This window comes from Meleagris gallopavo, chromosome 16 (genome assembly GCF_000146605.3).
Source record: "Meleagris gallopavo isolate NT-WF06-2002-E0010 breed Aviagen turkey brand Nicholas breeding stock chromosome 16, Turkey_5.1, whole genome shotgun sequence".
Lineage (NCBI taxonomy): Eukaryota > Metazoa > Chordata > Aves > Galliformes > Phasianidae > Meleagris > Meleagris gallopavo.
The window spans coordinates 1,714,997-1,727,075 of NC_015026.2; the positions used below are offsets into that span (position 1 = coordinate 1,714,997).

General features: G+C 39.2%; 1 protein-coding gene across 3 annotated transcripts in view; it reads right to left on the reverse strand.

Annotated features, from left to right (window-relative positions):
• KIAA0556 (KIAA0556 ortholog) overlaps positions 1-11,765 on the reverse strand; it is a 54,375-nt gene extending 42,610 nt beyond the window's left edge. For all 3 annotated transcript variants that reach the window (XM_031555821.1, XM_031555822.1, XM_010719406.2), the window contains exons 1-6: positions 11,677-11,765; positions 10,513-10,589; positions 9,342-9,511; positions 5,251-5,333; positions 4,688-4,822; positions 1,480-1,741 (exon numbers count right to left, since the gene is read on the reverse strand). In XM_031555821.1, the coding sequence (XP_031411681.1) occupies positions 1,480-1,741; positions 4,688-4,822; positions 5,251-5,333; positions 9,342-9,511; positions 10,513-10,574 (712 nt within the window). In that variant the 5' untranslated portion in view covers positions 10,575-10,589; positions 11,677-11,765. The remainder of the gene's footprint in view (positions 1-1,479; positions 1,742-4,687; positions 4,823-5,250; positions 5,334-9,341; positions 9,512-10,512; positions 10,590-11,676) is intronic.
• Positions 11,766-12,079: the final 314 nt, after the last annotated feature.

Here is a 12,079-nt window from a genome sequence, read left to right on the forward strand (position 1 = left end):
ATTTGTGCTAACAAGAATAAAGACCCATCAAGTGAAACAATGGGAGTTAATGAGGATGCAATAGAAGATATGAATTTCTGAGTGGGAAACAATGATTTTTAATCAGTGAAAAAGGTAGCTGAGAAGAACCAGACTACTAATGGGTAAAGCTCATTCCTACGGTGTCCTAAAAGTAGCACATGGAGAAGCAAAGCACAAAGTAGTCATACAGATATTCCTAACTCAGAAACACTCTGGCTTTGAAGTAGCAGCCCACATATGACCATTCTGTTGTATGCACTGCTAGCACTTGAAAACAAATAGAAACTTTCCCAAACAATACCCAGAATTCATTTGCAGAAGCGTTAGGTCTAGTGCTGTATAGGTTCAGACTGGGTGATTGAGTCATTTGCTGTTGTTTCTGTGATTACATCAAGGCTGGACCTAAAGCCCAGCTGCCAGACAGTCAGCACTGTTGTGCTTCTGCCTTCTGTATCAGAAGCAAGCATTCATCTGTCAAAACCAGTTAAACCTTCCTGCATATTACTTTCAATACGATGTAATGTAGATACTAGTTTAATGGTGGTTATTTTTTCCTATCTCAGACCTGAAACCTGCATACCTGGGGCCTACCAGAGGGGTTGAAACTTGTTACTAAATTCTTGAGGGAAAAGCTAGCCCAGGAAGCTGAAGCCTCATCTGAAAGCTGATGTAGCTGTCAACACTGAGAAGCTGTATGTGCCTACAGCTTCAATTGTCTTTCCTCTAGCAAACAGCATAGCAAATCCCAGCATACAGCTCCCTTGGGTATAACAGCATCCCTAATGGATCAGAACAAATAACCAGCTTTAAGGTTAAGATCTTGTCTCTGACAGCTGTGAGCAGCAGATGCACAGGGAAAAATATGAATTATACAGTGCATTCTTCACAAGGCTGAAGTTTGCATTTAATTCAAAGTATAATGAACTTGCTAGCTGAAGAAATTTGTAACATCTACTAATTAAGCCATTAATGTATTTGACCTTCTAAATATCCCATAGCAATAATTTTTGTATTTATTTATACATAAAAAAGGACAAATTATACGATGCCTATCCATGTATACAAACTGAATGTTGTATCTATGATTTTAATTATATTCAAGCCTGACACAGACCCTGGGACTACAAGAAGGTTGTCCCTTATAACTTAAGGAATTCCAAGTATACTTCAAGAAGAATTATTTCTGTAAGGACACACAGTAAAAGGATTGCCCCGGTCAGAAGTCTACGCAAAGACAATAACACAAACTTGTTTTCTCTTTATGTTATCCAAGGAAGGAGGTGATTAGGATGCACAATTATTAAAAAGCAAGGATGTTATCCTCATATGACACCTTTCCAGCACGTAACTGTGGACAGTGGTACTGTGAATTATGGCAAAGATTTGTAGTGATTCTCTTAGAAGCAACACTGTCAAAGATGTATTAGAGAACTTTAATAATGTACAACAGAGGCTTACTACTTTGATCCTGCTTGTACTCCAATGCAGTAAGGGTACCAGAAACCAGGCTAGAGCATCTTCCAGCATCCTGACATTCAGAAGCTTCCTTCTGCAATGATCTACTGCTCTGCAACTGAAGGCTTCCAAAGCTTGTAATTGTTTCTTCAGTAAGAGATGGTTCTGAAAACACTTCCTCTTCAACAAAGTCATAATCCTCACTAGAAGAATCTTCTTCCATCTTTTCCTCTTCTATACTGAGTTGCAAGCTGCTTTTCAGTTTCTGACACAATTCAGACAAACAAATCTGTCAGGAAAACTCAAATATTTATTTTAAAATAAACCAATGTAGCTGCCTTTTCCTTTAAGAGATGAGATGGAGCTAAAAATACTCAGATTCCTAGGTTATATTTTCACTTCTCTGGTGAGGACATTTAAAGAAAAAACATCCTACATCTCCTTTGTTCTTTCTCATTAGAGTCCTTGCAGGAAAATCCTATAGGCCAAGAAATTTAGGAACAAGTTACAACCATGAAGCAAGTAATTGAAAGGCCAAGGGCGTATATTTTTCTAGTTTTACACAGATAAATAAAACTTGTGGCTTGCTATTTCAAGACTACCAGCAATTCAGATTTTTCAGATGTCTTCCTCAAATTGTGGAGCTAATGCAATGTTTCAGCAACGTGCCTTCACCACTAAGGCTAATGGTACTCTTGATTGCATCAGGCTAAATATCACCAGCAGGTCAAGAGAGGGGATTCTTCCCCTCTACAAAGTGTTGGTGAGGCTATGTCTAGTTCTTGACCCCCCCCAGTACAAGAGAGACCTGGACATACTGGAGAGAGTCCAAGCATGGAGATGAAAGGACTCAAGTACCTCTCCCATCAGGAGATGTTGAGAGTTGGGACTATTTAGTCAGGAAAAGAAGTTAGGAGAAGGTTCAAGGGTATTTTATAAATGTCTATAAATATTTAAAGGAAGGTGCAAAGAGGACAGTGCCTGGCAATAGAATCTCTTATATTTTATTTTGTGTTTATCTGTTAATACCAGGAAACATTTCCTTATTATGGAGGTGATGGAGCCCTGACACAGGCTACCCAGGAGCTGGAGATCTTCCAGAGCTGCCTGGATGTGGGCATCCTACTCTGGGCAGCCCTTGGGGTCCCTCTGCTCCAAGGTCCCTTCTACCATCAACTGTTCTGTGATTTTGCAAAGGTAACTTCTTTGTACATAACTTAATGTATGGTAATACAGTAGACATCTACACTTTAAGAGCAAAAAAAAAAAAACAATAGAAAAGACAGTCCAATTAATTAATTTAATTAGACCTGTTGTACCTGGATTTAACTTTTTTTTTTTTATTTTTTTAACAAAAATTCAACTATTAATTTACTACTGAATAAACTGCCCAGCATCACTCAGCAAATGCCACAAGTAGCATAGAAGATGCTGGAGAGCCTTTCATTTTTATGACTGCAAATGGAAAAGATCTTGTCTATCCTAAATGCTTTTTTTCCTACCTTTGCTGATACAGCTTTGAGAGAAGCAAACTGCATGAGTACAACAAAAACTCAAAGCTATCTTAGATACAAATGAACTGTGACAGTGTACATTTAGTCTGTAATGAAAGCTGCGTGCTGCTCTCCTGTTACAGATTAGACTCGTTAGGAAAACCATGTTGACAGAAACATACTACAAAGAAAAGGCGAATTTAAGTTCAAGAAAGGGTCTGTGAACAACATGGAGCTTGATATTGAGCATGTCTTAATGACAGGCAAGGCTAATATTTCTATTTGACAGGGAATTTTATGAGCTTTCGTTTAAGTTTAAAACATCACAGCAGCTGCATTGTAAGACAGTTCAGAAAACAAACTTCAGCTTCAGGAAAACCAAACATATTCCCAGTTGCGATAGAAAAAAAAAAAGTGGGCTTTTGTTTCAAAATTAAATTTAAAAGCTTGTTACTTATACATAAGCAATTATAAAAATCTGTCACTGAAAGCAAGTTACAGCTTTGCAGAGTGGCAAATAAAATCATAAGCTCAAAAGCAATATTGGAAATGTAGAAATGCAGAATAATGGAGGTATTGGAACACAAAGACATGGAATGCACATACACTCCACCAGTGCATTAAGACTATATGCACGCCTAACTTAAAGATAAAATTTAAAAATATAGAAGAACTGTAGGTCACGTCTACTGAGAGACTCATAAGCTTTTACAACATGACCTGCTCTATTCACATCTTCCGTTACAGGAGCATTGATGTCCCAGTTCATAATGTTAACTCTCACTTCTTAAATACTGTGTTACTTCCCATTCCAAATATAGACAGCTTAGCAATTTCTGTAATAATTCTGAAAACAGCTGCTCATCTTTCTATGACAGCATGTGCTGGCCCAGGGCACACAGTGAGGAAAGGCAAAGGATAGCAGAAGGAGAAGGTAGCCACAGTATTGGATTCACTTGTTTGCTAATTAAGATGATAGTTGATTAGTACAAGCAACTTAGCCAGTAAAAATAATTCACGGGATACATCAAAATGAAAGCTGATACTGAACCTCTGAAAATGCAAGCTAGGAGTTCATCTGATGTTAACTACACAGAGGCCACCAAGTAGTGATGTCATGCATAGATTAGGGGGTTGCAGGGCTTTTTCCCCCTGCTCTAAAAAGGATAGTTACAACATGCGCTAGAACAAAAAATAGTAACCAAATAGAAAGCTGAATTGCCAGCGTAGTCAACATAGTAATAACCCTTGATGGAAAAAAAATGTATTGATTATTTCAAAACTTTACTCTGACATCAGTAAGGTAAAGTCATGACATACAACAACTTCACCTTGACTGTCCAAAAACTAAGCTACAAAGAAAACAAATTATTTAAACTTTCTCTAATCTGACAGTCAAGAGTAAAGGCCACGTGGACAAACACTGAGTAAACTGACAGACCCATTAGTTCTGTTCAATAGAAACACTCTGCCTCTATAAATTAGGCCTTAACATGTTAGTGTTGCAGACTGAGAATAGGTTTTCAAGCAGCTTTACTTTTTCTTTTTGTTTTCTCCTTCATGTCACATTCTCAACATGGAAAAAAAAAATGTTGTGAACTAAGTATAAGTAATATATGCCGGATTTGATTGCTCTAGTCAATACTGATACTTGTCTCCATTCACATTTTAATTGATTGACAAAAACACCAACAATAGAGGGCAACCACTAATCGTACCTGGGAGTAATGGAGAGGATCATCACTATTTCTCTCCATGCTCATGCTTTCATAAGGTTCAAAATCCTCAGAGTACTCAAGAGGAGGTTTAACGCAGAGTTTGGTCCCTCTTTCTGTTTTAATCTCCACAGTTTTCTGTTAAAACAGGCAAAATCATTTGATTATTTTTTCTTGCTATCAGCAGTACTGTAATCAATAAATATCTTTAGATAATATCTAGATCAAGCAATCTTTTCCTCAGCTGTTCCATGGAGGAGGTCATATCCAGCACAAGTCATACGTATGGCACTAGAGTAGGGAAAAAAAAGATAGGAAAAGGAACATAGCAAACAACAAAGCAGCTACAGTTAAATCTCTTAAAGCACAGGAATATAAAGAAGTATTTGCAGAATAGTCTCATGGGGAAGGCACTAAAGTTTGCTCAGGAAACTGGCACACTTGGGTGCCTCTCTGAAATACCTCTATACCAATGGAGAACAAACACATGGGGAACAAACAAGAGGAGTTAAAGTCTGTGTCATAAGAAATAGTTCAAAGATGCATTACTTCAAGCTGTTTCTCACCTGAAGCCATCCTTTGCGTTGTATTTTGCTTGGTGCAGTCCGTGCACTGTGCACTTGCAATTCACTTGCTTTCAGCTGGGATGCTGTTCCAGAATACAGAGGCAAGAATTAGAATTCAGAAAATAGAAATACAGTATTTAAAGATACATATAATTATTTATCTCCCTCAGATGAGGAGAAAAGGGAACGTTTCTGATACAAGAACACGAATAACAATTAGAAAGGCATTCCACTCCAAACACTGGCTAGCTGTGTACTAATGGCAAGAGTTCTGATTCTCTTTGGGGATTACTACTATTGTGTGTTCAAGAGTCTAAATGGCTTAAAGCTACATAAACAGCTTGAAAAGCTCCACATTCATTGATATGAAAGTATTTAAGTATGTTCTAGCATAGATATGCATGTCTTTCTGATTCCTACCTGGGTAGAGAATAAGGAGTCTTCAGAAACTGAAGGCAGACTGATAAAAAAAAGAAAAAGGTCCTGGAGAACAGTAGATGTTATACTGAGTTTACAAGGAAGTATTAAGTATCAAACTAAGGAAACAAGTTATTGGCAGATTAAATAGAATGTACTACATTTAACATACTGTGCAGAGAAGTATTCTTTGTGTGCTAGTCAGACTAAGGAAAATGATTAATTTTCTAAGGAAACAAAGAGTGTCATAACCTAGGTGAAAATTCCATGTGTGGTCAAGAAGAACAAGAGTCCTTGCACTGGAAATGGTCCCAGTGAAGCAATGGATTTTTCAAAGATACTGTGACTAAGACACAGAGACCTACATCCTGCAGGTCACAGCAACATCCCCAAGAGAGCAAGGACATAATCAACACTCTCAATACCATCCTAAATAAAGGCATCTCATTTCCTATGTCCAAGACAGATTTACAGCTTCCATTTCTTTTCAGTGAAGAAAAATAGCTGATGCAAAACCTTTCTTTTTTAAGCCATAATTTAATGGTCATCTTAAGCCAGCAGGAACTTGTACAACCAATAAAAGAAGCAGTCTTCCTACCAAGGTCATAGAACCAAGGAAAGATTTACATTGGAAGGGACCTCTGGAGGTCACTTAGTGCAACTTCAGTACAAAGCAGGGCTTACTTCAAAATTAGATCAGTTGGCTCATCCCAGCCTTCAATGTCACGTTTTCTTTGGGAGGCTGGACAACCCCTACATCCATCTATGCAGTGAACATTTCAAAAAACTTGCTAACAGCAAATTTTAACTGAGGAAAAATACAGACAAAATTACTTTTAATTGTAGTCTCTTACCCTCTGGTAGCTTTCTCAAATGTGCTTCTACTAGAAATGACAGGGAACCAGAAAGGGTAAGGTCATTCTTAGGGCAACAGTGCAGGCTTATGCCAATTTAGGGCGATAGTAAAACTAGACTGAGAAAACATACTTGTTCTATTGCCTCAGCCCAAACTATCTTTCTCATTCCCAGAGGCATGAAACAGGACAAAGAACAGAGGGAAAAGGTGATGGACCATTTTAAGGGGAAACAAGACACTTGATACTTTGGCAAAATATCTCTTCTGACTGCAGCTCCCATTACTCCATTGGGCTACTCCTAAGTAACTCAAGAATGCCCTGCAGCCATCAGCAAAGACTGATATGGGGCTCTTCAGGCACCAAGGGTGACCAGTCCTAGAAGTACAATGCTTCAGAACAAAACTGGAAAGATGTTTAGTTTTCATTCCTAAGCAATTCATCTTTTCTCAGCAACTGTCCAGAAGGTCAACGTGTATGATACAAGTGTCTGGAAGAAAAGGGACATGGTAAGACTCGTGCCACCTCAGAGTTAGACAACTTTTCTTTTTTGTGATGGATTCCTGTGCTACATTTTTCTAAGTCATTAAAAACAGTAGTTCAATTGCCAAGCAGCAGATGATGCAACTGAGCTACCTGCCTTTGTGGCAAACATTCATTCTGTACAAAAACATTCTTCCCAAAAAGATGGATGGCATGTGAATACTATTACCTGTTTCAACACACAAAATAGGTCCAGTGTTGTCATTCTCTAGCAGGAGTACGTTTGAAAATACAAGCTGCCAGTGTGTATTCCAGCAGCCAACAACTTAATTATAAGTCATTAAAACATTAGGAAGAGATCCCAGACTACCCTTAAGCCACATCATTTTTATTATATTGACATTCACTGGAAGGACATACTTGTTGTGAAAGTATATCTGGGTTATACATCCAAACCATGTATGTGGAAACCACCTTCACTATCGTATCAATTTACTTACCAAGCCTAAGCTTAAAAGGTTTGTCAACCACTATTATTAATTATTTTGAGGGAAGACAAAGATGAATAAGGACAGTTTCAGGAAGCATAAAGGGCCCCTTCTGTACTATTAGGTATCACACACTCTTAATTTTTTAGAGAAGACTAATCAGAGAGATGGATGCTTTAGAAGTAATAAACGATGCAATAACTCTCATGAGAGATAGATAGGGGAAAAAATTCAGTACTGTACCTTAGCCAAAAATTGGTGAGTAAAATAACATTCAATCACTGAAAAGAAATGCTTAAAAATGAAACAGACTACAGAATTACTGAGATACTACCCTAGGGCAAGAATTCTACATAGATCACAGACACCTGTTCTGGACTGTGGTGGCAAAATGAAATTGAAGAAGAAAAATGACAGGATGATGATTTAGTTGGTGTCTTTCATTGTCACTACACATGTTTAAGATAAGAACACCTGGTGGCTGTTAAACAGCAGAACACACTTGTTTTAGAGACAGTGGCTTTATCTCTTTAAGTTGGCAGAGTTGAGGAAGGGAAGAAAGGTTGCCATGATACCTTTAAAAAAATACATCACAGTACCTCAGGTCCTACTGACAAGATCAGTATTCTACCTGAACTGAATCAAGGGACAACAAGCTAACAAAAATAATTCTTCAGTTAAGCTTCAAGAAGAGGTAAATCTCTCCTGAGAAATCTGTTACAATTGCCAGCACAATATTTGGACCAAAAAAAAATCAGATTTGTCTGTACATACTTCAGATACCAAAAAGCATATCTCCCTAATTCAGACAGAAACACTCAATTTCCTTTTTTTTCCAATACTCAAGATCGTGGAGTATATGCACCATTAAACACAACCAAGGCAGGACACAAGTGATGAGCTTGTTCCTCATCTCCATGCTGTGTGATTTGCAGGAAATCATATAACAGACACCTAAATCTGAACTCAACATGAAAACAAATAGTACCCAGTGTAAAAGGGAGAGCAGGAAAAATAAAAAACCCCCAAAAGAGACTGGAGCATGGATACTGAATGAAGTTAGCTTTCAGTATTGCTGAGATTAGTAAGCTTTCAATCAGAAATTCTGACATTATTTTTAAGTTTGTCTTCATTGTTAAGCAAAAAATAAAGCTTAGACACTGCTTACATGCAACAAATTTAAAAGATATACTCTATGAGATAGGTTATATTAATATGAAGATAAACTGCTTTACACTGGGATTTACTGAAATTATTTATTTTCATTAAACTAAATGGATTAGAAGGCCACTAAGCTCACCCTCTATAATTTCACACATGCAAAATTACACCTACTACTATACTGCTCTCTGACAGAAAGACTTTAACTGGAACTAAAATACACATTTCAAGAAGAGCCAGCTAATCACTAGTAGATGACAAATTTTCTTGACTTCAAATATTTGAATAAAGATTACCTGACTTTTAAAGAAGACTACGATAGTTTACACAAAATTTAAGTCCATAATTTGACTATAGTCTATTTAATCAAATGCCATTTATCTGCAGGACACTAGACAACATGGGAATCCATCAGTTCTTTAAGTCTGAGAATAGTGCTATGTATCAAAGTCATTACAATGGCGATTTCTAATTTTCTAGTTAAAAGCAGGAAGATGAGGAAACTAAGCATTGGAATTAGAGATAAACTAAACAACTGATAGGGAGTTACAGAGACTGTTTTGTAACACACAACCAGCTTAGTCAGTACTCTACCACACAGCCTGGGAAGTAATTTCAATGATCAAGTGACAGTTCTGATGAGTAAATATTTTAAATAGCTCTAGACTGCTGTCTCTGTGTAGCTCACCGTTTGTCGAGGAGGACTGTCTCTCATTTTTGAAGCAACCAAATGAGTGGATTTTTTTGTGGTAGTTTCTCAGCTCCGAATTCGCTCCATTCATATACAGAGAAAACCCTTGCTCTAATTGCTCCAGTTTGATTTGTGCAGGATCCTTTCTTTTCAAACATCTCAGTAGCCTAAAGTAGAAAGAATAATAACTCAACCATCTGCAGTACAAATCCAGGTGAAGTTAGCAATAAATGCAAAGACAGTGCGACAGAGTTAAAAGAAAAAAGTATTTCATAGCTCAAGTAACAATTGAGGATATAACTTTCAGGATCTGTTCATGTTCTACAGTGCCTGTATGAGTACTGACACCCTGTGACTTAAGCTCACACAAGTGTTTTCCTTCTAAGACCTCCACTAGATTGCTTATCATTTCACTTTTTTTTTCCCCATTTGGTATTCTATATGCTTAAACTTACTACTTGAAAACTTTTGAGAGTTTTGGTTAGAAATTTAGAAATCTTAAAATAGTTGGGCTCCTCTCAAAACAACAACAAAATAACCTAGGGCAGGAGTTTGAATCACAAGTTCTAGTTCTCACCTACTTACGTATAGTCTGCACCTCCCTCCCAGTACATAGCAGACACCACTGATACCACAAAACAATAACCTGCATGAACAAAGGCTCCTTCTGAGGTTTCAAAGGTACCTCAGCTTTTTCAAACACGTCTCACCAAGTCAGGTGTTGCAACACAGCAAACCAAATTTCACATTACAACCAAGTTTTTTTGAACAAACATTCACCACTGTTCATATTTGATACCATATGTTACAATTGGAAAGATTAATGTGGTGGAAGGAACATAAGAGCAAAGGGACCAGAGCAAATGGAATGGTGCTACACAGGAAAAGTGCTCACATGTCCCTGAAGAGCTAAGGTAGCAGGGAAAACTCCACAAGGGAGAGATCTCCAACCAGAGACCCTTCCCCAGTGGCAGTCAGCCCTTAAATAAGGTCTAAGAGAGGTGCAGCCAGGCTCCACCCCTTCCCCTCACACAGCTGAATTGCCTTCATCTGTGCTGCCAGGGCTGACCGAGTCCTTTTCCCAGGTGCTCAATCAATAGTTTAGGCTGTGACTCAACAGTTACCATACATATATCATGTACTCAATGAGAGTGGGAACAATGCTTACCGGTTTCTCTGCTGAAGTGCTATTAAATATTCATCGTGTTTTTCATCGAAGTTAGTCACCATGTCCTTAATATAAAGCTGAAAAGAATATAGAATTGTCACAGTGAAGTATTTAAATTATTCATTATAGAATATTACTGGTTCAGCACCCTCTATAGCCATAAATGCTCTAAGCTGAAAGAAGTTCCTCTTTCAACAGAATATAAGACAAATTATTTAACAAGTTTCCTGATGAACAGAGAATACATTGGTTGCTTTTCTCAAAATACCAGAACTAAGAGGCAGATGCTACAGTGAGTTTTCAATCCAGGAACTGACATTCCTTTGAAAGTGCCTTGCCATTTGTCCTGCTCATAGAGAAGCAAATCTTGCTTCTGACAGGTTCTCAGCAACAGGAGACAAAATGCTTACAGGCAGCCAATAACCATATACAGAAAGAATTGTTGAACTCACCCCACTGGTGAAAAGGCTCTCTGGTGACACAGCACACCTCAGAAAGTAATCAAGGTCTAAGAAAAGCACTCTCTTCAGTGGCTGGGCCCTATATAAGCCAAGGGAGGTTCACCCCTTCTGGTCACAAGTGCAAACCATCTGCCTGTGCTCCGTGGGCAGCCTTCACCAGGTGCTCAATCACCAGTTCAAGCTGGGACCTAACAGTTCCCTGATGCCATTCCTGTACTGGTACCATTTATGGGGCCAGTTAAATCTAAGACTTATCCACTTAAGAGCCTGTATACATTTAAAAATGTATAAGTTGAAGATTTTACCTTGCTTGCCTTTTGGGAAATGTGAATATTTCCTACTGAGTATTCCAGAGTTGCTGCTACAAGTTGTGGTAGAGCGCACTCATATCATAGAATGATTAGGCTTGGAAGGGACCTTTAAGAGCATATAGTTCCAACTCCCTATTATAGGCAGGGACACCTCCCTGTGGACCAGGCTGCTCAAAGTCTCTCCCAGCCTAGCTCTGAATTCCTCTCAGGAGAGGGCATCCACAACTTCTCGGGGGCAACCTCTAGACACTATTCCAGTGTCTCACCAACCTCAAAATAATTTCTTCCCAATATCCAGTGTACTGAGAAGTTTAAACTTGTTGCTAAAAAAGTTTACTTCCTTATGAAAAAACTGAAACTTCGTACTTCGGCTCTTACCAATCGCACCGTACCTCTTACCACACCGCACCCGCGCCTCCACCGAGGCAGCGCAACGTCGGCGCTGGGCAGCGGAACAGGGCCCGAGCCCGGACCCAGCCGCCCGCGTACATCGATTTGGGCTCCACCGCACCCAGAACCCGCGTAACGCGGCAACGCCAGGCCAGGCCGCGCTGCCACCGTCCTGTTTCTGCGTTGCCTTGGTTACCGTCGCAGAACGTGATGTCACTTCCGGCGCGCCGCCACACGGTGCCGGAAGTGAGCAGCGCGGAGCATGGAGGCGCTGTGGGCACTGCTGGACGAAGTGGCTTTGGAAGGTTTGGATGGCATCACTCTGGGAGCGCTGTGGCAGCGCCTGGCCGCCCGCACACCGCCCTTCCCTCTGCCGCTGGAGCCCGCCACCAGACAGCTGCTGTG